General features: G+C 55.6%; 1 protein-coding gene across 2 annotated transcripts in view; it reads right to left on the bottom strand.

Moving 5' to 3' along the window:
- The window catches only part of SDK2 (sidekick cell adhesion molecule 2), a 264,995-nt gene that overhangs the window by 72,506 nt on the left and 166,838 nt on the right, over positions 1-25,651 (bottom strand). For both annotated transcript variants that reach the window (XM_053893046.1, XM_053893047.1), the window contains exons 5-12: positions 20,537-20,670; positions 13,535-13,646; positions 11,701-11,891; positions 11,450-11,533; positions 9,155-9,349; positions 7,820-7,936; positions 6,041-6,208; positions 4,984-5,086 (exon numbers count right to left, since the gene is read on the bottom strand). In XM_053893046.1, the coding sequence (XP_053749021.1) occupies positions 4,984-5,086; positions 6,041-6,208; positions 7,820-7,936; positions 9,155-9,349; positions 11,450-11,533; positions 11,701-11,891; positions 13,535-13,646; positions 20,537-20,670 (1,104 nt within the window). The remainder of the gene's footprint in view (positions 1-4,983; positions 5,087-6,040; positions 6,209-7,819; positions 7,937-9,154; positions 9,350-11,449; positions 11,534-11,700; positions 11,892-13,534; positions 13,647-20,536; positions 20,671-25,651) is intronic.

Here is a 25,651-nt window from a genome sequence, read left to right as displayed (position 1 = left end):
TTACCCTCCCTGTGCCTCAGTGTCCTCATCTGTCATACGAGGAAAATAACACCACCCGCTTTATAAGGTTGCTCTAAGGATTGTGTGAGTTAATATAAAATGCTCCAAGAAGTGCCCGGAGCGTGGCAAGGGATCAATAGAAGTTAGTCATCATTATGCACTTTGACTCTTATAGCACATGTACGTAAACAATATCTAGCTATCTATCCATCCATCCTGACTTTAAAGCTGCTTTCCCGCCCCACAAAATGTCACAAACTCTTTTAAATGGGCTGCTTCCACACCATGGTTTTTATCAGCTGCACGGTGCTTCCCACATGATTGCTCTGCGACCGTTCCCATAATGTTGGGTGACCAGCTTAGCTCCTTGTTTGTCGATATTATAGTTAATGCTGCGATGAACATCCTTGCAGTAACGTATTTTCATACGTGCTAAATCATTTCCTCGAGGATACGTTTTCAGCAGTGAAATTGCTGAGTTAAATTTTAAGGCTTTTTATACATATTTACAAATTGTCAGAAGGAATCACCTTCAATTCATCTCCATAGCTAGAAAAGAATCATCTGTGCCAGCACTGACGGCATGAGTACAATTCCTGCATAAGAAACAGCTTATGGCAGGGGCTCCTGAGTGGCTCAGGAGGTTAAGAGTCTGACTTCAGCTCGGGTCATGATCTCACGGCTTGTGAGTTCGAGCCCCGCATTGGACTCTCTGCTGTTAGCACAGAGCCTGCTTCAGAGCCTCTGTACCTGCCCCCCTCTCTGCCCCTCCCTGGCTCATGCTCTCTCCCTGTCTCTCTCTCTCTCTCTCTCTCTCTCTCTCTCTCTCTCAAAAATAACTTAAAAAAAATTAAGAAAAAAAAGACAGCTCGTGGCAAGCAGACATCTTTTGCCCTGGGAGGTGGTGTTTTGGGAAGCATAGATTACCACCCGTGGAGTGTTTATGCCCCAACAACTGAACCCGAATCTGATCAGCCAGTTCCTTGAATCTAACTAGAAATACCAGGGATCGAAGTACAAGCGTACCACACCACGAAAAAGCAGCTAGCCCAACCCTGAAGGTGGGGCCTTCTACAGTGGGTATCACCAACAATGGCCCACCGCCTGTTTGTGTAAATAAAGTTTTATTGGAACACAGACATGCCCGCTTGTTTGCACACTGCCTGTGACTGCTTTTGCACTGCAAAAGCAGACTCGAAGAGCTGTGACAAAAGCTATATAGCCCTCAAAGCTTAAAACATGTACTCTCTGGCCCTTTACAGAACAAGTTAGCTGGACCTCTGTCCTGTCGAACCTGGTCTCTCCAACTAATTAACTGCATGTAAACAAAGCAACAATGAAAACAAGAATAAAAAGGAGGGGGAGGGGACTATGTAGAAAGGAGGCACACCCACCAAAAGCAATGTGCAGACCTTGGGTAGACGCTGAGTTCAACCAACCCACTTTTATTTATTTATTTATTTATGTAATGTTTATTTTTGAGAGAGAGAGAGACAGAGTGTGAGTGGGGGAGGAGCAGGGGGAGAGGGAGACACAGAATCCGAAGGAGGGTCCAGGCTCCGAGCTGTCAGCACAGAGCCCGATGTGGGGCTTGAACCCACGAACCGGGAGATCGTGACCTGGGCCGAAGTCGGACGCTTAACCGACTGAGCCACCCAGGTGCCCCATCAACCAACCAACTTTTAAAAAGGCACCTCTGAGATAATCAGGGCCATTGTATCAGCAGACATCAAGGGATTGATTGCTCATTGTGTTAGGTGTGACCAGGGACATGGTTGTTGTTATGTTTAAAGAAAAGTCCTTTTAGGTAAGAAATGCACACTGACATATGTAAAGGTGAAATTACATGCTTAATATTTGCTTTTAAAATATCGCAGTTAGGGGCGACTGGGTGGGTCAGTTGGCTAAGCATACGACTTCAGCTCAGGTCGTGATGTCACAGTTCGTGAGTTCGAGGCCCACGTTAGGCTCGCTGTGGGCAGTGCAGAGTCTGCTTTGGATCCTCTGTCTCCCTGCTCTGCCCCTCCCCTACTCACGAGCATGTGCCCGCACTCTTTCTCTCTCAAAAACAATAAACAAACATTAAAAAAATATTGCAGTAAAAAAAGTGTGTGTGTGTGTGTGTGTGTGTGTGTGTGTGTGTGTGTGTAGTGGGGGAGGGGGATAGGCAAAATCAGGTGAGCAAAGTGCTGACAATCACTGAGGCTGAGAGGTGGGTATATGAGACTTAATGACACTGGTCTCTCTACTCTGGCCTATCTTGGAAATTTTCCACAATAGAAAGTTAAGAAAGAATAAAAGAAAGGAAGGAAGGGAGAAAGGAAGGAAGGAAGAAAGAAAGAAGGAAAGGAATGAAGGAAGGAGGAAAGGAAAGAAAGAAAGAAAGAAAGAAAGAAAGAAAGAAAGAAAGAAAGAAAAGGAAGGAAGGAAGAAAGGAAGGAAAGAAGGAAGGAAGAAAGAAAGAAAGGAAGGAAGGGAGAAAGAAAGGAAGGAAGGAAGGAAGAAAGGAAGGAAGGGAGGGAGAAAGAAAGAAAGGAAGAAAGGAAGGAAGGAAGGAAGGGAGAAAAGGAGGAAGGAAGGGAGGAAGGAAGAAAGGAAGGAAGGAAGAAAGGAAGGAAGGGAGGAAGGAAGGAGTAAAGAAGAAAGAAAGAAAGAGGAAAGGAAGGAAGGAAAGAAGGAAGGAAGAAAGAAAGGAAGGAAGGGAGAAAGGAAGGAAAGAAGGGAGAAAGGAAGGAAGAAAGAAAGAAAGAAAGGAAAAAAAACAACCAGCGGGTTCATTTAACTCAGGGTATAAATTTTCCAAAATTATCTGTTATTATATAGCTGGCTATTAAACAATTTTGACGAGTGATTTTAAATGATATTAGATAGGGGGCACCTGGGTGGCTCGGTCGGTTAAATGTCCAACTTCAGCTCAGGTCATGATCTCGCGGTCCGTGAGTTCGAGCCCCGCGTCGGGCTCTGTGCTGACAGCTCAGAGCCTGGAGCCTGCTTCCGATTCTGCGTCTCCCTCTCTCTCTGCCCCTCCCCTGCTTGTACTCTTTCTCTGTCTCTGTCTCTCTCTTTCTCAAAAATAAATAAACATTAAACAAATTAAAAAAAGAATAGTCCTCAGGAAATCAAAGCCGTGCAAAAATAATTACAAGGATGTGGATCGTTATGTTTCTTAATATTAGCAAAATTAAAAAACAATCCAAATATCCAGCATTAGGGAATTCGTAACATAAATTCCATTACAGCCACACAATGGACATGTGAAGAATCAGGTAATGTAGTTTATATGAAAATATTCATCGACAGGGAAAGAGAGTCACAACAGGTTCTTAAGGTTCTTACCAAATAGTAATATTTGGGTGTCATTTGTAAAAACCTGGAAACAGACTAAGGAATTGTGTTTCCAGTTTTTTACAAATGACACCCAAATATTACTATCTCTGAGAGAAACAGGTAAACTTATTTTTTCCTTTTTTTTTCTCTCTCTCTCTCTCTCTCCCTCCCCAGTTTTTGGGGCTTATCTGCATTTTCTATATTTTCCTTCTATACAGGATATCTATTAGCCATGCAGTAAGAAAAAAGGCCAACAGAAATACGGATTAGCAGTCATCGTTGCCCGGCTGGATTACTCAGAGTGGGTCTAGATCTGGCCTCGGATACCAAACGGAAGAGTTCTCTCCTGAAACTGTTCTGGAAACTGTTCTGCCACTTTATTTGATTTGGTTGCTTGGGTCCTTCCTAGCCTGTCTGGTCAGGGAGCCCCATGTGTATTCCCTGAAGCTGGGACAGGGTTTTCAAGTCCAAGGAAGGGGTGGGAGATGTGGGGTGACTTTGGGCACAGGCTGCAAATGCTGAGGGACCAGTTCTGTTCTCTCTCTTCCCATCTAGAAAAAACTGTGCTGCATGGAGAATTCCATTCTGAGGTGAGGACCCCTCCAGTGCATCAGAACACAGTTTTCCATCTGTGGGTCCCTGGAGGTCCTTGGAAGGTGGGCCTGCGGCTATATTGCAAGAGATCCACGAATCCCTTTGTCAATGAAGGACTGTCTGGAGAATGGGGGCGCCTGGGTGGCTCAGCCGGTTAAGTGTCCGACTTCGGCTCAGGTCATGATCTCACGGTTCATGAGTTCAAGCCCTGCATCGGGCTCTGTGCTGACAGCTCGGAGCCTGGACCCCGCTTCAGATTCTGTGTCTCCCTCTCTCTCTTTGCCTCTTCCCCGCTTGTGCTCTCTCTCTCTCTCAAAAATAAATAAACTTAAAAAAAAAAAGAATCGTCTAGAGAATGAATAAAATATGCAAGTATTTTCCAAATAATAGATGACGTTTTAATAAATAAAACGCCAACTTATTTTAAAGTGTTACTGAATTAACCAGTTTTTTTTATTATAAAATTTTTCAATTAATGGGTGCTAAAATTACAGCTACTTATGTATAGAACTGAGACTCACAGCGGTATTCTATGGGGAGGAACATGTGGGTTCTCTTGGAGAACATTTTTATGGTTGGTATATTTTTTTTTCCAAAAATTGAATAATCCCAGGAATAAGCATATTCTGAATCATGTGTTGACAACATATTAACTACATCTCTGTGATTTCAAGGCTCACTGCTTGCGTTTGTGCCGGCAGCACATGACGACTGCCCTAAATATCAATGTTTAATGTTCGAGGAGGTGTTTCTCAAACTGGAGGCCCGCAGTGGATTGGCCGAGGATGGATGTGTGTCAAAAAGTCTAGGAACCCTTACGGGCAACCTTGGCTTCCGGCTGTGGGGGGTGGGCATTTGGTGTGGCTGTTAGACTGTCATATGCCCAATGGCCACCAGATGGCGCCCCAGGATGCAGCTGCCTCCAGAGCCGTGGGGGCCAGGACTCCCGAGTGGCGTCAGTGGCCGGCCCCTTCCAGCCTCGCTGCCGGCTGCTTTGGCAGTGATACTGGCCACAAGCTGCCCTCCCCTTTTGCCTCCATGGGGTCACAGCAGAGGGAGTACCTGACGGTCACTCGGGGGTCATGGGTCACTCCGCACACCATGGAGGCCTGGGTGCCCTTGATGACACTCTGGTCCTGGGGAGGCTTGGTGATGCGGGTCCGGGCTGAAAGAGGGCAGGGAGACAGGGTGGTGAGAAGGGGGTGTAGAGCCGGAGTAACAGGTGAGATGCAGGTGTGTGGGAAGGGCGCCTTCGGGTAAACCGAGCCCGAGTGGCTGAGTTCGACGGGTAGGCGGAGGCAGGCCCCGCGCGTGGACAGGTCTCCCGCAGCCGATGTCCCAGAGCGTTAAGGGAACTCTGTGCCTCCGTGGTACTTGAATTCTTGAAAGCCACGTTCGTGGCGGGGGCTCGTTTAATCCTGCCCCCACGAACCCGCGTGAGGGATACACAAACGGAAATCTGAGGGTGATCGGGGGCCCATGGTCCCAGCACATCGGTGGTCTAGCCAGCGTACAAACAGCATCCCTGCTGCACGGCATTCGAGCCTATGGGTGTTCAGCCTCCCCAGGTGGCCCGCAGGCACGTCTGTCTTGGGCGTGGATCCCCAGTGGTGCAATCTGACCGCACAAGGGGCTTGATTCGCTTCCTTAAAGCAGGGCTCAGAGCACTACGGTCGGGGGCCGAGTCCGGCCGGTAGCCTCTTTGGCTACCAAAGCCATTAGCATCGGAACCCAGCCGTGCCCTCTGGCTGCTTCCTTGCTGAAACAGGAAAGTCAGTCGAGGAGTCGGGACAGAGGCCGTCCAGCCCACGCAGCCTAAAATAGTTACTCTCTGGCCTTTTACGGAACGGGGGTGCTGACTGCTGCCCTAACGATGACGAAGACAGCTGCCCACCGCCTCTCTGTTCTCACTCGGGCACGCGCGGCGAGAGCCCTCGCTCTCGTGGCACCATCGGCAGAAGCCCGGCCTTCCCTCTGCAGTCATTCATTCGTCCGAGCCCTTCTCTCGGAAGAAGCGCCCCTGGCGGGACCGACGTGCGGGTGTGCAGGTGCCGGCAGGGGGACACTGTGCTCGGCACACACTCACGCACGGACGTGTGAAGGCACTGTGCACACTCACCCCACACGACCAGGTCGGCCGAGGCTTCGTCGACCCCCCGAGAGTTGGTGGCCAAGCAGGTGTAGGTCCCGGCGTCGGAGATGCGCGTGGGGCTGACGAGCAGGCTGCCCGACTCCAGCAGCGTGAATCGAGGCAGCTGGACGGAGCCGCTGGCCAGGATACGCTCCCCTGAGGGCGACACGGGGTGGGCTCGGGGTGCGGCCGGCTGCGCGCGTCCACGCAGCCCCCGGCACTCTGACACGGCGCGAGCCCTCTCCCCGGCGGCTCCGGGCAGGTGGTCTCGGGCAGGCCCCCAGCTTTAGAAAGACTGGGAGGGCCGCGGAGGTGGGGGCAGGGCTGGGGGGGGGGGGGTGGAGGCCCAGGGGGGTTTCTGACGTGGTGACAGGCACGAGGGCGCTCGGTCACAGAGCCCGGGTCTCCTGGCGTCTCTCTCTCTCCACCCACCTCGCCGTCTGCCCTTCGCCGGAGAAGGCCAGGGACGGTCTCCTGGAGCAGCCAGGCACAGCTCTTGGAGACAGCTGGCACCCGGGCCGGGGGGGGGGTGGGGTGGGGGGAGGGGGCAGACAGCTCTGACAAGGTGGTGACGGGCATCCTGCGGCAGGATGCTTCTGGAGAGTCACCTTCAGGGGAGCGGAGGGAAGTGACGGGCGGGGGCGGGGGGAGCAGCAAGGAGCGGGGGCGGGGAGGGGTGGACAGGGACAGGGTGGGCCAGGCCTCCCTCTGCGGTGGGACCTGGGGAGGCCTGGTGCCTGGGGGTGAGGGAGGGAGATGAGCCCGAGACTGTATCTATTTTAGAGACAATCCCACCTGTCCGTGCGGAGGGGTATCGTCATGTGCAAGCCTGTGGGTGTCTCCCTTTGCACCCACGGGCAGGAACGCTGAACCAGTGAGCGTGTCGGGTGAGCGTGTTTATTTGTGTCCATACCCGCGCCTGGCTGTGCCTCCATTCACCCCACAAATATTTATTGAGCAGCTACCATGTGTCAGTCTCCGGCCTGGGCCCCAGGAAGACAGCGGCGGGCCAAACCGAAGCCGGGGCCTTCGCGGGGCGGCAGGCGACGAGCGGAACCAAGGGGCAGGTTTTCTTGTATATAAGGAGGTGGAGAAATTGAGCCGCGGGGGGCGGCGTGGGGAGGCCCGGGGGAGGGGGGCAGGTGAGTCCTAGGGAGAAGCTTCCTCCACGCAGACTTGGGAGGTGCGAGGGAGTGACTGCAGGTGCACGCACACGTGTGTGCACACGGGGAGAGCTGGGAAGGCGAGGTGTGGAACCAGAGCCGCGGAGGAGCCACCGAGGGCGGGACCGCCTGAGCTTCGCTGGCTCGGGTGTCGGGAGCCCTCCGCGCTGCCGTGGGGGCAGGGATGGTCTCCCGCTTGCACGGACGGCCACCACCGTAATACGGACCGTCAAACAGCGGCCATTCACTGGGCTTCCCCACTGCCGAGGCACAGTGCTGGCTCTTGTTTCGTCCTCATGCTGACCCAAGGTATATGGTCCCATTGTCCTCAGTTTACAGACGGGGACCCTGAGGCTCCGAGTGAGTAAATGATTCACCCAAGGTCACAGGTCTCTGGAGCTGCAGAGCCGGGCCTTGAGCCCAGGGGGGCGGCACGTGGTGCATACCGTGGTGTGAAAGACGCCCCGCCCCTGGGGGTGTGCAGTGCACGACCTTCACAACTGTACATAGGGAACCCGACCCGGCTGTCTCCAGAACTGAGCTCTGAGGACTGCCCTAGGCTGTCACACGGCCACACCCTCCAAAGGAGATCAGTCCCATCTACCTTTCTGCCAAGTGATGGCCGGCCGGGGCGCTCCCGAAGTCTCGCAAGCCAGCACGACTGACATGCCATCGATCACTGTGCTGTCCAAGGGGCCCCTGGTGATGTTGGGGGCGATGCCTGCAAAAGGAGACAGTGGAGCCTCTCAGCTACACCCCGGAGGAGCCCCCACCGCTAGAGGGCCAGGTGCTCATCCTGCCCCTGCCACCAAGAAGGACGCAGGTGTCCCGATGGGACCCCAGCACCGGAGAAAAGCCCGGAAGGCCCTCCGGGGCTCCCTGCACCACCTGCCCTGTGGCAGGACCCAGGCTACACCAGCCCTTCTGCCTTGATTCTTCGGCCTCCATCTGGGGGAAAAGGGAGGACCCCCGAGGGCGGCTCACACCCACCATGATGCCTCCTTCACTGCACAGGACATCGAGGCTCTGGGTTCCTGACAGAAAAAACGGTTATGGCCAATAGGAGAACACTGCCCACTCTGCACGAGGCCTGGCCCTGGAGAGTCCACAGCCCGGTCGAGCTGTGGTTCTTCAAGATGCAGCACAGCGTTCTCGCTTTGCGCTGGCCTTCCCTGGCCCGGCCCTCAGGGGCAGACGTGCATGGGAGCAGAGCTTAGATACGGACCAGCGCCGGCTTCGCCCACACTCCTCGGAAGCAAGAAGCGAGACGGCAGCCTTTCCGTCCCCAGTGCCGTTTTGGGGCCAACCCAGCTGGCCCTCTGCCCTACGGCCGCCCCGTTCGGGGGGACCTCTGTGGGACTGAGGGCCTCCCCCGAGGGACTCCGGGAGGCCCAAGACCACACACCCTCTTGCTGCTGAGACAAGGAACCCAGCGGCGCTTTGCACGTGCACAGAGCTCTGCCATCGACGGTGTGGCCACTCATGTGGCATTGGCTGTGAACGCAGCTCCGTGAAGAGGGCGGGAGAGCTATGCTCCCCGCCAAGAGGCTCCAAGAGGGCAAAAGGTTTGAAGGAGGGACTGAGATGAAAGCCCTGGGTCTCTCTGGAGAAGTAAGCGAGTCTTCTCAGTGGGGACGGGGTGGCTTCAGCCCTGTTCAGGAGGCCAGGGGCAGCTGCGAGGCCAGAGCAAGACGTGGCCTCACAGACGCTTCTCTCCAAGAGCCCGTGAACCCCTCCGCGGCTCAGGGTCCTGGAGCGCCAGACCCGGGCTGGGAGAGCAGTGGGCGCAACCGGCTAGGGCCGCCCCCGCTGCTGAGTTTTCTGGAATCCTAGCTCTGCAAAACACAGCATCTTTTCTCGAGAGGCTGCTGGCTTGGAGGAAGGCTGCATCCTGGGAGCGGGAGGGACTCCGGGGCAGGACAGCAGAGGCCCAACTTACTGGTGACAGCCAGGTAGGTAGAGGTCTGCACCTCGCCGGCCGCGTTGCGGGCAAAGCACTGGAACATGCCGGTGTCGTCGGGCACCAGCCCGCTGATCTGCAGGCCCCCATCACCGCGCTGCCGGAATCGGTTCAGCCTCCCCACCTCCACCACGGCCGCGTCCTTGTACCAGGTGATGGAAGGCGGTGGCACACCTAGGGGGACACGTGGGCCCACAGTCAGCCCACCTCCGGGCTCCCTCCCTCCTGCCTCTGAGGGGTGCCTGGAAGTCTGCATGGGGAGGGTGTCCCTGTGTGTCCTGCTCCCTAGAACCTTCTTAGAGGGGCCGCTAATGGTCTTGGAGGAGGTGAAAGATGTTCTCGGGGTGGCATTTCTCAAGTTCTTATAAGAGCAGGGGTTCCGAGAAAATTTAGCTGGATTAGTTTAGCTTGGAAATGGTGGATGGGACAAATGAATCAATTTTTTTTTTAAGAAAGAGAGAGAGCAGGGGAGGGGCAGAGGAAGAGGGAGACACAGAATCTTAAGCAGGCTCCATGCACAGCGTGGAGCCTGATGAGGGGCTCGATCCCATGACTCTGGAATCATGACCTGAGCCAAAATTAAGAGCTGGGACCCTCAACCTACTGAGCCACCCAGACGCCCCATAAATTAATTTTTAACTGGAATTAAATTTTTTTAAGGCTTATGTATTTTTGAGAGAGAGACAGACAGAGCGTGAGCAGGGGAGGGGCAGAGAGAGAGGGAGACAGAGAATCCGAAGCAGGCTCTGGGCTCTGAGCCGTCAGCACGGAGCCGGACGTGGGGCTCAAACCCATGAACTGTGAGATCGTGACCTGAGCTGAAGCTGGACGCTTACCCGACCGAGCCACCCAGGTGCCCGCCCTAACTGCAATTTAATTTAGCAGAGACTTTTATGTATTTTGGGAACCTCCAACAGGGGTTCGTTTCCCAAGCCCACATGACTGCACAGTCCCGTGTCGAGCAGCACACAGAGGAGGCTGGTGCTTCTCGGGAGCCCTCTCCTACCTGGTCTGCACAGGGAGGTGAACAGGGGCTCCCCGTCTCTCAGCCTTGCCCAAGCCACACACCCCTGGGCCTGGCATGGTCTTCTCGCACGTATCCCCAGCCTCCCCTCTCTCCCTCTGGGTCCCAGCTCAAATGTGACTTCCCCAGGTGAGCTCCCACCCTCCATCCGAAGGAGCACTCGTGGCCCCAAGCCCCCTACACCTGCTTGCTTCTCCTTCCCAGCTCTTTTTCAACCCTGACATTCTACGACGCTGTATTTCATCCTTTCCACGGGGCACACACATTCTTTCACGTGGTAACATCTCCGAGACAAAGGCGTCTTCCTATCGAAAGCACATCATCATTTCATTGGTAGTCTTTTCTCTTTCTTAGTGGCACATAAAATAATGGGGCATCTCACAACCCATGACATTTTCGATGAAATGAAATAAAGTATCTTTATTTGCTCATGGGTTGGTCTGCCTGCCTTCGAAGAACGTTAAGTTTCGTAAGAGCAAGGATTTGGCTGGCTGTTGGGTTCATTCTGTATCTCCCCAGCCCAAGAGCAGTATTGGCACGTGGAAAACCCTCCGAAGGTGTCTGCTGGGTGAACGAATGGATCTTGGCCTTCCCCTCGCGTGGGCTCAGAAGGGGAGTCCTCCCTCCCTCCCTCCGCTGCGACTCTCCTTGCCTGAGCTACGTTCCGCCTCTTTGCTCAAAATGACACCACGTGCCATGGTGGACGCCCTCTCCTATCATCCGATCACCCTGGATGCCAGCCCGGTTTTGGGGCTGCCTTGTAGCTCAGCCGGGCCAGAAAGAGGGAGGCTGGGGATGGGAAGAGTGGAAGTTCTCCAGGAGCTCTGACTAGGGGGGTTAAGTAGAAAAGAGTAGGGGAGAAAATGGAGCAAAATGGACCAGAAACCAGGCGGAGCTCATGAGACCCATCTCAGGCGAAACGCACTCACACGTTCTAACAGTTCTGACATTGTCTCCAACTCTGGAATTACGGGCAATTTCGGTCTGTCACCTATCCTGAAATTACGGTAATTTGGATTCATTTGTAACCCTCAAGTTAGGGTAACGTGGGTTGATTTCCAGTCCTGAGATTATGGTAATTTGGCCTGTTTGTTTCCTGGGGCGTCTGCTCACAGCCAGACTAACTCTCTGCTCAGTGACGATGCCTGGAGAAGGAAGTGGAATTTAGAAAAGTTTGCGACAGGGACAGGAAAGGCTGAGGGTCTGGGCGCGGGGGTCCTTGTTCCCCGTTGACCATGCCGCTGTGTTACCTTTGGCCCGACAGGGAATGTCCATCACTTTCTCCATCTCTGCTGTGATGTGTCTGTCTGGCTCCTTGACAAACTGGGGAGGTTCTGCAGGAGGAGGGACCAGAGGAGGGGCTCAGAGCCATGCTCCTTTTGATACAGCCCCTGCTCCGGTCACCCAGCCATACTGCCCGTAGGATACAGCCACTGCTTGGGATGCCCAGCCATGCCCCTAGCCCTGGGCGGGGAGCCCCAGCAGCCCTGCCCCAGCTCACCCAGCACAGACAAGTAGGCTCCACGGACGACAGAGGGGATGCTGCTGCTGCGCAGGGCGGCCTCGCACTCGTAGTAGCCGGCGTCACTGCCCGTGGGGCCTGGGATGGTAAGCCGACGGTTGTAGTCGCTGATGCCCCCCGACAGCGGCACCCCATCTTTCTTCCAGATGATGTGCAGCTTGATCAGGGGCCTGGAGGGGGTGAGGGAGGCAGGTTCTCAGCCACAGGGGCTTCCAGAAACCTGAGGGCCAGGGCAGAGGTGTGCGGGAGTGCCAGCCCGGGGCCCCAGCCCCTGCCACTTCCTAGAGGTGCAAGCCCTTCAGCGCTCTGGACCTCGGTTTCCTTGTCTGTGAAATGGGGGCACCTGTGCCCCCCGGGGTTGCGGTCATGGGGACGCTGTAATACAGGTGGATTAGCTCAGCCCGGCACCCACCGGGGACACGGGGCTCCCGAGTGCAGGAGCAGCACCCTGCACCCCAAGCCGCGCGTCTTGCCCCTCTGCCCGCCTTGTGCTGCGCCCCGTCCAAACAGAAGCCGGCGGGCAGGAGCGGCCAGAACGCCGGACAACATGACAAAGAGGAATGAGAGAGAATCGCCCAAGGTTTGGAGGGAGAAAGGCAGGCAGACGGACATACCCACCTCCTGAGTTAGACAGAGGGCGAATCGGGCACCCTCCTCACCGACCCTGTCCCCCCCAAAGCCCCCGGAGATTGGGTGTGGCCTGCTCTCCCGTTCAGCGCCTGGCGGATCCTGGAGGGGTCTGTGCCAACCCCACGGGGTGTGCAGCGGGGTCCCGCAGAAAAGGGCCCTGTGATGGAGCGGGTCTGGGCAACGCTGGCTCCAGTGACGTTAGGCAGGCTCTTATAGGCGTTCTCTGTGTCCTTAGCGAGTTCCTCTGCATCCCGCGGCCTTTCCCGCACTTGTGGAAAACCTGGGTCCCCGGGAGCCTATGCTTAGGAACGCGGCTCTCCGGGAATCTTCAACTGGATGTGACCTCGGGGTCGCTGGTCTGACTCGCCACCCGTCACCTCGGAGCATCTTTCTGGAGCACTTAAGAGGTGTCGGGTCAGGCTGGGTCCAGCACTCTACCCACATGCTCCCCCGGGGAGGTGGGTGCTCAAATCCTTCCCATTTTACAGTTGAGGAGACTGAGGTCCCGAGCATGGCCCTGGGCCCCGAGGGGGTGGCCTGTGGTATGGCAACCTTGCTGTTGGCCAGCTGGGTGGTCTCAGGCAGGTCGCTTGCCCTCTCTGGCCTGCGGGGTAGCGACAGCTCTGTCGGGCGGTTGTTGGAGGAAAGGAAATCGCGTGGGAAGGCACAGCACTGTGGCCACACGTGATGAGGCGCAGTCATTATTTAACTGTTTCCTGTGCGAGAGGAGTGAGGGCCGTGCACGGCTAGAGGGGGGCTGCGATTGTGCCCAACACCAGGTCTGCCAAATCCATCATGCGAGCCGTCTCTTAGCCCAGCATGCCTGTCACACGTGCCTGCGTGGCAGGGAGGTCACCTGTCCCTTCCAGGTCGCTCTCAGGGCCACAGGCGGGGCCTCAGTATTCGGGGCTGAGATACGCTGCCCCATGACTTCCATTCAGGTCTCGGTCTCTCCTTTTGGGCCACGGACAACGAGCCCGCCCGGCTCATACCCAACAACCCTCTGGAAGTAGCCAGCACGTCCACACGTCACCCCTCCTCCAGGACAAAGGCCCCATCTCCTTTCATGGGGTCCTCATGCGACACTTCCGGGCCTTCCTGAACTGGTCCCCTTGGAGCCCACAGGTCAGGTGCTCCGGCTGCAGTTAAGGGCGAAGGGGAGTAGGGGGAGTTCGCTACCCACCTGGCGTTGGCCACGCACTCCATGGTCACCTCCGAGGTCCCGGCCACCACGCTGGTGTTCTTGGGAGGAATGATGATGGTTGGGGCGATGGGGTCTGCAGGTCCCCCGACATCTGGAGAGAGGTCAGGTGTTAGCCGGAAACACGGGTCGGAAATCCTATCTCTGCCCGGCCCCCATTAGAGGCTCATGCCACGGAAGACTTTTGTCCTTATGTAGCAGAGCGGGTGACCACGGGGCAGTGCCACGGCCGAACCTGCAGACATGCCCCCAGGGACCCTCTTACCCCTCCTCCTCCTCTCTTCAGGGTCCAGGGAGCGCCCGCTGGAGACCGCCAAGACCTTCCCCCTTCTCCCCTTGTCCTGTTTTTGCCTTCAAAATCCTTCCCTCCACCCACATTTATCTTGTTGGCTTACATCGCCACTTGTCACGTCTTCTACCTGAACGCAAACTCCCTGTACTGGGCTGGTTAGTAATCCCCCCACATTCAAGTCCGCGGCAGCTGTGAACGTGACCTTATTGGGAACCAGAGTCTTTGCAGACGTAATCAAGTTAAGACGAGGTCCTTCTGTGTCAGGGTGGGCCTTACGCCCAATAGGGCTTGTCCTTAGAAGAGGAGTGAAATTTAGACACAGACACACAGAAGAGAAGGCCAGGTGACCTCGAGGCAGAGCCTGCAGCGAGGTGTCTCCGAGGCGAGGAGTGCAGAGGACTACCACCAGAAGCTGAGAGGCAGGAAAGGATCCTCCCCTCCAGCCTTCAGGGAGGGCACAGGCCTGCCGACACTTCTGGCCTCTAAAACCTGTGAGGGGACATTTCTGGTGTTATAACCGCCCCCTCCCCAGTTACAGTACTTTGTTACAGCATCCCGAGGAAGCGAATACATTCCGTGAGGTGGGAATCTCATGGATCGTTGCCGTGGACCGAATTCTGTCCCCTCCAGATCGTACGTTGAAGCCCTAACCCCCATGCGACTGTATTTGGAGATGGGGTCTCCAGTAGACGGGGTTCCAGGAGGCCATAAGGGTGGGGCCTTAATGCAACAGGGCTGGCGCCCTGATCGGGAGTGAAAGAGACGTCAGAGCTCTGTCTTGGCCACGTGAGGACACGGGGAGAAGGCGGCTGTGTGCAAGGCCGGAAGAGAGGCCTCAGCAAAACCCAGCCGTGCCTGGTACCTTGATCTTGGACTTCCCAAACTGCCTGTGCTGAAGCCGCAGGTCTGGTAACGGGTTACAGCAGCCCGAGCTAACACAGTCTTGCTATGCTTACTTTCTAGGACAAGGGCGATGTCTGACGCATAGTAGGGGCCTCACGTGTATTTGACAGGGGAAGGCATGAACGGGTCCAGGGCTATCCGTGTACAACTTCGGGGACGATGATTGAAATGAAAGAGAACGTGTCACGAGTGAGCTCTACAAACACCAAATGAAACGATACCTCAAACTCGTCTAACAGCTTTGCCTTTTCTATTTTTTGAGTTCTTTAGGAAGTGGCCAGGCTCTTATCTCTGTGGGCCAATGCTGACAGAAACTCAAGTACTCTCTGTGCACCTGTGCCAGGGCTCCTGAAAGTTCAAACACGGAGGGCTTTCTCTCTCACGAAAAATCCATCCAGTTGGCTCCTTTCCAGGAGACTCTGGAGGTAGCAGACTATAATGACACCCCCAGCCCTGGGGGGGGGGGACAGTGACAGGATGGGGAGAACAGGTCACGGCCCCGCTGTCGCTCTGGGCCACCCTGGTTGGCCCTCGGCCACCCTGATCAGCCCTGGGCAGCTTTTCCTGCCTGGACTCCAGGCTTTGCTGGGAAAGGGAATAAAATGTAAAAAAAAAGTAAAATGAAGGGGGAAGAAAGGAAGCATATAAAGCAAAATAATTGCAACAATATAAAAGCCTCATGTAGGTGCCATAAAGAGCGATCGGATTGAAAGCTGCTGATATAGCTGAATCCATAAAAGTGTGCTCTAAGTTGTTTATTACATGCTGGGGCGCACAGGTACCACGGTCCAGATTAATGGGGCAAGAGGAGGAGACAGTTAGAGCCCAAGAGGGGTGCCCCACCGCGGAGCCAGGTAAACAGAGCCCTCGGAGTTTAAAAATATGAGGGCCACCCCAGGGCCTCAGGGCCAACTCGTCAGCTTTGGGAGGGGTGGAGGGGAGACTGACACCTATCCGGGGACCCTGGAGGTCACACCGAGGTCCTGGGGGGTCAGGAAGACTTGGTCTGAAACCTTGTTCTGCCCCAGGCATCCTGGTGTGGGGAGGGTCCTCAGCCAGATCTTGATTTTCTCAGTGACACAATGGGGATAAAAATGACTGTGTCTCAGGGTTATGTGAGTTCGGCCCCTCACTCAACAGCTCTTTTCTGGGTGAGGGCTCAGTCCACGCCGGACTGTGCCAGGCACCAGGGACTCCCCACTGAGCGAGACAGGCAGGGGTCTGTCCTCATGCAGGGCATGGTCTGGAAGGATCTCAGGTCGATGCTTAGACATTTATCGGATTAAAGTGCATGGGATGGATGCTGGGAAGAAGCGCCTCGGTGGGGGTGGCGAGGCTGGTCTGGGGCGAGCGCAGAGTACTTGGCACATAGTAGGTCCTTAATAAATGATAGGCCGTCCTTCTTGGGATTTACCTGCCTGTCCTCAGGGAGAGATTCCTGGTCTCCCGTCTTCCACCCCAACCAAACCACGTGATGGACCCAGAGGCTCCCAGGAGGTGAAAGTCACAGCGACTGAGGGCAAGAGGCCACGTGCCGTGCCAGGCACCATCCCAGGCACCGTCCTGGCACTCTGCTAACCGACGCTCATCACAACGGCCACCGGAGGTGGGTCATTATCGTCATCCCGCAATTTACAAATGAGAAAGCAGAGACAAACGGAGGAGGCCAAAGCAGTGAGGCAGTTTACTTCCCGATGGCAGTTGCTAACAAGGGACAAAACCAGGAACGGGGACCGGGTCTCCGAGGCCGTAAACCCAGGCCATTAGCCACTCCCCAAATCATCTCTCTGGCTCAGTCCTCACTCGGGCACAGAAGGAAACAACTCTCCCTCTTGGCTGCCATCAGCTCTGCCAGAAGTTGAACATACCTCTGAGCACCACCAGGTCCTGGCTGCCACCGGCATCCCCTCTCCCCCAAGCCCCCTGCATGCCCTCCCCTTCCCCTGTCACCGGTGACCCCCTGGTTGCAAATCCCCTTTTCTCCACTGATTCTCTTCGACTGCTCTGGACATTTGGCTCTGGTGACCTCTTCTCTGGCACCTGCCTCCCACGCGGTGCTCACATGGCTCTCTCCCTGTCTCTGGATCCTGAAATGGACAAGCCAATGCCCTCTGCCCCTCCCCACTCCCCCCTGTTTCCTGGCTCCCCTCCGACCTCACCAGCCTCCTGTTTGGAGAGGGAGGCTCTTGGGGTGATGTGAAAGCAGCGGACAGCTTGGGGTGGACCGGGGATGTCAAGATGGCCCTGCGTGGCACGGACTTGCCCCAGGCAGGACACATCCTACTGACAGGTGCTCATGGCTGGGGGGCCTGTACTGTCAGCTCCTGGCTAAGCAGGTCTTCAGATGACCACCTAGGGTGAGGAGGACGGCTGGCTGTGGCTGGGGACGGAATGCAGGACATCTGCCTCATTGGACCCATACTCTAGACAGTGGGGTGAACGGAGCCCAAAGGTCAAGCCAGGAAAATCACATGCAAACCAGAGCAAGGAGGAGGGGTATCTTCCCTGTGAGTGCCTGATGCGGATTGAACCCAGGGTTGGGGCTGGGTCCTGCTGCCCCTGGCTGATTTGTTTTTTTCTTCTAAATTTTATTTACTTTTGAGAGAGAGGGAGAGACAGAGTGCAAGCAGGGGAGGGGCAGAGAGAGAGAGGGAGACACAGAATCCGCAGCAGGTTCCAGGCTCCAAGCTGTCAGCACAGAGCCCGACGTGGGGCTGAAACTCACAAACCATGAAATCATGACCTGAGCTGAAGGTGGACATTTGACCCACTGAGCCACCCAGGGGCCTGGCTGATTTTGATAATAGTCACAGTGAGGGACATCACTGTGATGCCTTCTCCCCGAGGCGCCTCAGTTAATCCTCCAATTACATGTTGCCGCAGGCATCACGTTACAGGTGAGGAAAACGGAAGTTCGAGGACCACATGACTCACCTGGGCCACGGGTCAAGTGCGTGGGGGTGGGGGGGGGCAGGGAGGTAAGCCGCTCCCTTCTCCCGGGCAGGTATCCAACATGGGGGCTAAGAACCACAGGTGGCTGCGAGCTCTTGAAAAGTGACTGGCGCCCCTTTGATTTGATGGGATTTAATTTTATCTAATTTACATTTAATTAAAAACGGATCCCCAAATCAGTTATTAGAACACTTTTAAGTACGTGTAGAACAACATGGGTATCCGACACCACCTTTGCAGCTGTAAATTTGATGAAGTCTAAACACAGATCACGTATTTCGGATGAAAACTGAGCAACCAAATTGAGATGTGCTCAAAGTGTAAAATACGCAGAGGTTCTGAAGGCTCAGTATGAAGACGAAGAAACCCAGTGCAGAGTGCCTCGTTAATATTTTCCGTATTGATTGTGTGTTAAAATGGTAATATTTTGGATATGTTGGGTCACATAAAATACATTAATAAAATTAACTTCCCCTGTTTCTTTTTTGTTTTTTTAATGGTTACACATTTATTTTGAGACAGAGAGAGAGCAAACAGGGGAGGGGCAGAGAGAGAGAGAGAGAGAGAGAGGATCCCCAAGCAGGCTCCATGCTGTCAGTGCAGAGCCCGACGTGGGGCTCCACCCCACGAACCATGAGATCGTGACCTGAGCTAAAATCAGGAGTTGGACACTTCACCGACTGAGCCACCCAGGTGCCCCCAGGTTTGCATTTTTCAAGAGCTGTGACAGTCTGTGTGAGGTCACCAGGGTTACTCCTGGGCAGGGGTCAACTCCCAACTCCCGGGCCACAGGCTTTGCTCTTAACTTTTCCGTTTCTGAAGAGCATGAGTGCCCCCCCACCCCCACCCCACCGCTCCCTGCGCGCCCCAGGGCCGCTAAGAAGCAGCACTGCCCTGGGCTGAGGAAGGATGGAAGGATGAGGAGGGGGGAACAGAGGGAGAGGCGAGGCTCCATGAGATAAGTGAGGGCAGACAGAGCTGGTGGTGGGCAAAGTGGCAATTGCTCCTAGTAAATTGGCTGGCAGGCAGGCAGGCTGGGGGATTTGTGTCAGTGACATGAACAGGGTTTTGAAGCTCAATCACTCGTGGGAGGAGAAATTAGCTGAAAACCAGCTGATTCTGCTCTTAATCCAGTACAAATCGCCACGTGAGAGCAGGAGGCGAGTGGCGATGGGGTGGGGGAAACAGACACCCGGGGGAGGCTTGGGCAGATAACGGGGGTACGGAAGGGTCCTACTCTCTTCCCTTGGGCCAGATGGAGGGTTGCGGGGGGCAGAGCTGAGATAGAGAAGAGAGGGAACGATGTTCACAGTGGGCCCCAGGATAGCTGGCTTAAGTCGGGTGAGGAGGTTGGGTTCTGGGGAGGAGCACCGAGTGGGGGGCTCTAACCTTTGGTGTCAGGGTAACCTGAGTCACTCAGGAAGACGGCCCGGCCTTGACACAGACCGTGAACACTGCCTCTTCCACAATGACTGAATTCTATTGGACTCCAGGTATTCTGACCACTAGAGAATATATGGGGAAAACATCTCCCTCTGATGATTAAATTCCTTTCTCTATAGAAACAACAGAGCCAGGTCATGGCTGGGCCCCAATGCTACAGGGACCAGACTGAGACCTTGACCCAGGTCAATGTCAGAGGTTACATCTGTGACCCTGAGAGGTCAGTATCTGGAATGGGACTCTCCTCCCTGCGTTCAGGTCTCTTTCTAGGCAGACTGGAACTTGGGAAGGAGAGAATTCTGTGGATACAGGAAGGGATTCTGCTGGTGCTCAGAAAGCCCAGGGAGGCACATGGTATGGCCGAGGAACGTTCTGGGCTGTATAGACACTGGCAGACAGAGGCCGGGATCAGGGGAAGGACACGGGAAGGCTCCATATGCAGACCAGCACCCTCATTTTTGCTGCTGGTGGCTGCGTCCCCATGCGACCGCGGGTGATAAATGAGACTTGCTTTTGGAGCAGGAGTGGTGCAGCTGTGGAGAGACGTGAACATCTGGCTCCCGCAGCTTGCGTGGTTGCTGGGCGGCTGCGACAAGCTCTGGCCCCTCGTACTCTGTGCTTCCGGGCCTGGACTGGCTGCCTGAGCCACCCCACCCTCCTTCCCTATTCCAGGGGTGGAGCACAGAGGGAAGGGGCCTGGCTGGCTTTCGAGAATTAGGCCAGGGAGGGGTCCCCAGCATTTCCAGCAGGGATCAGACACCTGCCTTCAGTCTCAGCTGGACAAATACCTCTTGGCAAAGGAGATCTAAGGAGCCAACCCTTTTCATCTGCTACCATCTATTCTCTGCCACTGGGGAGAGCTTTTCTATTCCAGGGTGCTGGGTGCTTTCTGGCAGAGAGGCATTTTTAGGCAGGAGCCTGGGCAGAGAGCTTATGTTCCGAGAGAAGACGGCCCGCTCTGAGTAGAAGCAGCACTCTGTATGCACCCGCTGAGTAGAGGCTGTTAGTCTATTTCTCTAGAAACGAGTGCCCGGTCCCGGGCACGCTCTCCCTGTCAGCACCTGAATCCCAGAGGTGGCTATAACCCACACGTGCACACTCTCTCCGGCAGTCCACGCCCTCGCTGGGCCTCCGGCCCTGCTGACAGCCAGCTAAGTGTCCCCTCCCCCGATGCAGGATTTCCGTCTTGCCATGGGAACGGGATCCAGAACTCAGCCGCCTCCTTGCTCCCTCAGCTGGGTCTCCTCCTCCTATTCCTCAGAGGCCCCTCCCCGGCCCTCCTCCAGCCTCTCCGCTCCGCCACCATTCCATCTTCCCAACGACCCTCCGGAGCCCCGTTCCCAAGATTTAATGACGCGCTCCTCCATCCGTCCCAGGCCCGGCCGCTTACTTACTCTCCACGGCAAGAGTGATGGGCTGGCTGGTCTTGTTATCCCCGTTCTTGTCATTAACAGCCTGCACGTAGTAGCGGCCTGCGTCGGGAGCCACCGTGGACAGGATGACGAGGGTGTTCTCCAGGGTGATGGCTCTGAGCAGAGGAAAAAGATTTGTCTGACAGGGGCCCAGGGGCTCTGAGCATCGGAGGATGGGAGCGAGGACAAGAAGCTCGTGGCTCCCGGAGCCCCTGCTCCAGCCCAACTCCCGGGACCACTTCCCGCCTAAACTTTAGCACATTTCGTTCGTAGAGAATCTGAATGTACTGCCAGCGTGGGGCGGGGGGGGCGGGGTCAGACTCAAGTCCAGCACATGCACGGAGGTCCGAGACGGTCCACATGACGCTTCCCGGCCCCCCCTCCCACACCTGGCCCAGGATGTCTGAGCCCCCCATGTGTTCTGTCCTTTCCCATGTCATAGCTTTGATGCTGTGTGTGTGTGTGTCCCTCTCTGCACCAAAGAAATCCATTCACTGGAATGAATGAATGGATGAATGAATGGCGATGATAATGAATTTAGAAATGAGCAGGATCATTCCAGAATCAATGCCTTCACCTAGTCCTACATTTGTTCAGATGGATTCCAAAGCCACAGGTTTGTCTATAACACAGATGATGGGGGTTCACCTCTCCCTCCAGCTCCCTCCCAGGGTATCAGTTTCTACCTCCCTGAAGCTGGTCACCAAGGATGAGATTGGCTGGGCTGGCTGAGAAGGGAAAGGGAGGCCAGCCGGGCAGTGGGGTGCAGGCTTTCTCTGCGGGGCTCCCATCATTCAGCCCCTCAGCCCCTGGTCTGCAGGCAGGGAAAGGGGTCCGTCCAGGCAGGAAGCTGGGGGCCCCATCCGACGTGGGTGAGACAGCACGGGGAGCATTGCCCACGCCCGCTCTGCCCACCTCCCCCTCTCACCCATTCTCTTGATGACAAACAAAACCATTAGTTTGTCAAGTCTATCTTGGATTTTAATGTGATGTGCCCGAGACAGCTGTTAAACATCCTTAATGTTAGTTTAACAAGGACAGACCCAGTTGAATTCTTTTCAAATTTTCCCATTAGGTGAATGTTACAGAGTTTTAAAACAGGCTCTCAAATAAACATCCCCGCTAATGCCTCTCCAGCCGGGCTGTGCTGGTTTCCTCTCTCTTGGTTTTGGGGGTTCATGGCCTGAGTCACGTCGTCAGCAGAGCTCTGGGGAAACAGTAGAGAAAAGTCGTCCTGCCCCATTTTTCTTTTCCCCTGGAGGAAAACAACCCTCTAGCTAATGAGCTCATGGGAGGTACAACAAAGCCAGTGGGTCCTTGTCCTTTGGTGTAGTCTGCGGGGCGGGCAGGGGTGCGGGAGGAAGACTGGGCCGTGTCAAGGGCAGGGGCAGCTCCAGAATGAGTTTGGTCCCAGTCTCTAAGGAGCACACAACCTCCTCCCTACTGGGCTTCAGTCTCCACATCTGTGAAGGGGGTGGGGGAAGAAATGTTTGTGAAGCTCCCTCCCAGCCCTGAGGTTGAGCGATTCTGATTCCTGTCACTGCTTTGGTTCTGTCCCCATCTGGCCCGAGGCTGTCACCCTCCGTCTCGGGCAGCCCTCACCTGCCACAAGGTCCAACGTCAGGGCTAATCTGGTGAGCAGTGGTGCCCCTGGACCACGTCACTGAAGCCCCCCACCCTCTCCATCACCACGGCACCGGAGACTCAGGTGGAACAGAGCCCCTGGTGGGTTGGGAGTGCCGGGTGCCCCTGGGTCCCACTCCCCAGTGCATCTACTGCCTCGAACCCCCCCTTGCCTCCGTAGAGGGTCTCCACCTCCCATGTGCTCTCTCCTGGGCGATGAAGACCCACCCCACCCACTTATCTCTCCTTTTGCTCTCTTTTGTCTATATTATGATGGATCCTCAGTGGTTCTTACCCAGGGGCACAACAGGGACTTATTGGACCCCAAGTGTGGGTTGTGCCGTCGCTGAGATGCGCTGGCCTGGCATCTGAGAACTGAGATGGCAGTTCGTTTACCTGTTTCAGGCGCCCCTGCCATTGAGGGGAAGGCGGTGGGACAGCGGGGCTGGGCTGGCGGGTATACGGTGGAAGGTGTGTGCACTACCTCCAGGCTCGGACCCTGAGAACCCCCCGCCCCCGTGAGAGTCCTAGGTTCTCCCCTCTGTCAGAGCAGGGCAGCTCTGAAGCCCAGTGTTGAGGACGGCAGAGGCCCCAAATGACGATGGAGAAGCGACCCTCCCATCTCTTGCCTGTGCCAGGACTTTAGATGAGTGTGAAATCCACTTCCCTGGTGCTAAGTCCCTGGGATTTGGCGGGGGGGGGGGGGGGGGGGGGTTGTCTGTAAGTGCAGCTGGCATCGCCTTGACCAGCACTTGAGGCAAGGAAAGCACTCTGCACTGGGGCCCCCTGGGCCAGGGGCGGCGCTCTGAATGTGGACCGGAACGTGGCGGGCAGACGGGCTGGGAAGCACTGATGACTTCGGCCTGCCCTCCCTCCACCCTCAGCAGGTGGCTGAGGTCTGTGGACCTCAAGCCTTCTGCGGGATGACCACCCCCTTGATAGATGGTTCTGGAATGGCCCTGTACCTCACTTCCAGAGTCCACAGAGCTGTCTCTGGTACGCAAAAGGACTTCTGGCCTCTGCTGCATCCCAGATACGCCCACTCCCGAAGAAGCTGGAGGTCAGGGTTCAACTCTCGGGCAGGGGCTGGGCTGCATTCTTCAGCCACACTCCTCTGGTTCCAATTTACTAGGTCTTTCCCTCTTCCCTGATTGGCCCAGCTCCCAACCCCACCTCCCATCCACTACCCCTATTAAGCCAGCCCTTTTTTCCCTCAGGTCCACGGGGGCCCAATTGATAATTTCATTAAGAATAAAAGAAATCATCCCAGAATCTGACCAAAGCCCCCAGCATGTGTCTTTGTTGGGAATCTTGTCTCCTTTTCAGCAACGGGCACCAGGGCACAGGCGAAGTGTGGCTAATCGCCGTCTCTGTCCCGGCAGGGAGAGCAGCCTTCTGGAGATAGCACCCGCCTCCAGCACCCCTGCACGCCCCTCTGGCTGATCGCGCCCATCAGATGCGTATCTCTGGCAAACAGACGCCAGAGAATTTGCTTCCAGGGACCTTTCCTCTCAGCTATGAATATTAATCTGCTGTAATTGCGGAGATAAAATCTCCAGTGTTCTCTCCTGTGTTTGGCTGGAGTGCTGGTGGGGGTGGGAAGGTGGTGGGTGCGACCACGAGGGCAGGCACATGTGTGTAAGCCAGGATCATTCTGTCCTGGTGCCAGAGGCTACTGGGAACGAAAAGGGGGTGAGGACAGAGGGCAGGAGTGAGAAAAGGGGGTGGCAAGGTGTTAGGCAAGGGGTGATGGGAGTGAGGCTTTCATCCGCCATGGCAAACACGATAGAGAGGTGCCTACGAGCCCTCCCCGCAGCCACGGCACTGCCCTTGCCACGGAGTCTGGATGGGGCCCCAGTATCCTTCTCAACACCGTCTTCCAGGCAGCCTCTGCCAACGGACTGGCCTGCAGGATGCCATCACTGATACACCTGGAGCTGTGTGAGAACCTCAGAGAAGGGAGGACTCATTCACCCGTCTCTGCACCCGTGTGGCAAAGCATCCCCTTGCTGAGACGCAGCCCAGCATCTGTGTCAATGGTAACCCCCGATCTGCTGGCCTCACTGGCCCTTAGGCCTGAGGAAGCATGAGCCCCCTCGCAGCATGAGTCAGACCGTCCCTGTGTTAACCCCGGGGTCAACTCCAAAGTTTCACCTGCCCCGTATCCACACCCTTTGGCGTGTGCCTTCATGGGTCTCCCCACTCAAGACGCAGAGTTAATCCCCCCTCTTCTTGAGGTTGACTTTTACCACGTGACCCTCTTCTACCATCAGGATGTTAGCAGAGGCTTGGTAAGTAGGTCTCCGCTCCCGCTTCCTCCCTGGTCCTCTGTCATTGCCAGAAGAAGCCGGGGCTAGCCGACTGGGGGATGGTACATACGGAGCAGAGTGGCCTGGTTATTTTAATTCATCAAGAGCCAGGCGACCCCAGGCAAGTGAGAGAGTCCAGCCAAGGTCCCCATCGGCAGATTCACATGACAAGTGAACGCTTACTGTTTTGGGTCCCTGGGACCTTTTGTTACACAGCAGTATTATATCTGTAGCTAATGGATCTAACCGAGGAGAGTGGTTCTCAATTGTGGCTGCATGGCAGAGTCACTGGGGAGTTTTAAGAGACCCCCAGTGGCCAGAGTGTGCCCCCATTTCAGCGAAATGAGAATGTGTAGGGGGGTAGGATCTAAAGATCAAACATACTTTTAAAAAGTTTTTTTAAATTAAAAAAAAATTTGATGTTTATTTATTTTTGAGAGAGAGAGAGGGAGAGTGAGCACGAGTGGGGGAGGGGCAGAGAGAGAGGGAGACACAGAGTCGGAAGCAGGCTCCAGGCGCTGAGCTGTCAGCACAGAGCCTGACTCGCGGCTTGAACTCAGGAGCTGTGAGATCATGACCTGAGCCGAAGTCAGACGCTTCACTGACTCAGCCACCCAGGCTCCTCACGATCCAACGTATTTTAAATCGTCCAAGCCCATTTCAACAGGTATAGCCACGTTGAGAACCACCCTACCAGGACCGATTCTCTACAAGCACAATCACTATCCTTCTTCTCTCCTGGTCTCCGTCCCTGCTGTCACCTAATTTCCACATAAGACAGAATTAAGGACCTTGATTCTGGGGTCGGCAAGCCGGGAACCAGCTGTGTGAGATGTGGCCGGGTCGTTACACTTTTGGGGGGACTTTACTGTCCGTAAAACGGGGACAAAGCCAGCCACCTCATACGGCTGTTGTGATGGTCGTTCATGCGGCGGATGTCTTTTGAGCGCGCACTCTGGGGATCAGACGGGGACGGAGATAGGGTGTCTCCCGCTTGGAGGTGCGCCCCGATGCTAGAGGACAGGGCCACGCGGGCAGTGTGGTTATGAGCCCAGGTGCGAGGACACAGCAGGCACCCGATAAATGACAGCCGCTGTTACTGCCAGGATGTTCCCATGTTATTCTCGTTACGCTTCGCTCCCTTGGCTTTATGTTCCCCAAAGGC

This window comes from Panthera pardus, unplaced genomic scaffold, assembly GCF_024362965.1.
Source record: "Panthera pardus isolate Hobbes unplaced genomic scaffold, ASM2436296v1 HiC_scaffold_3, whole genome shotgun sequence".
NCBI lineage: Eukaryota > Metazoa > Chordata > Mammalia > Carnivora > Felidae > Panthera > Panthera pardus.
The sequence above is the reverse complement of the archived record's forward strand: the minus strand, read 5'-3'. Positions and strand labels throughout refer to the sequence as shown.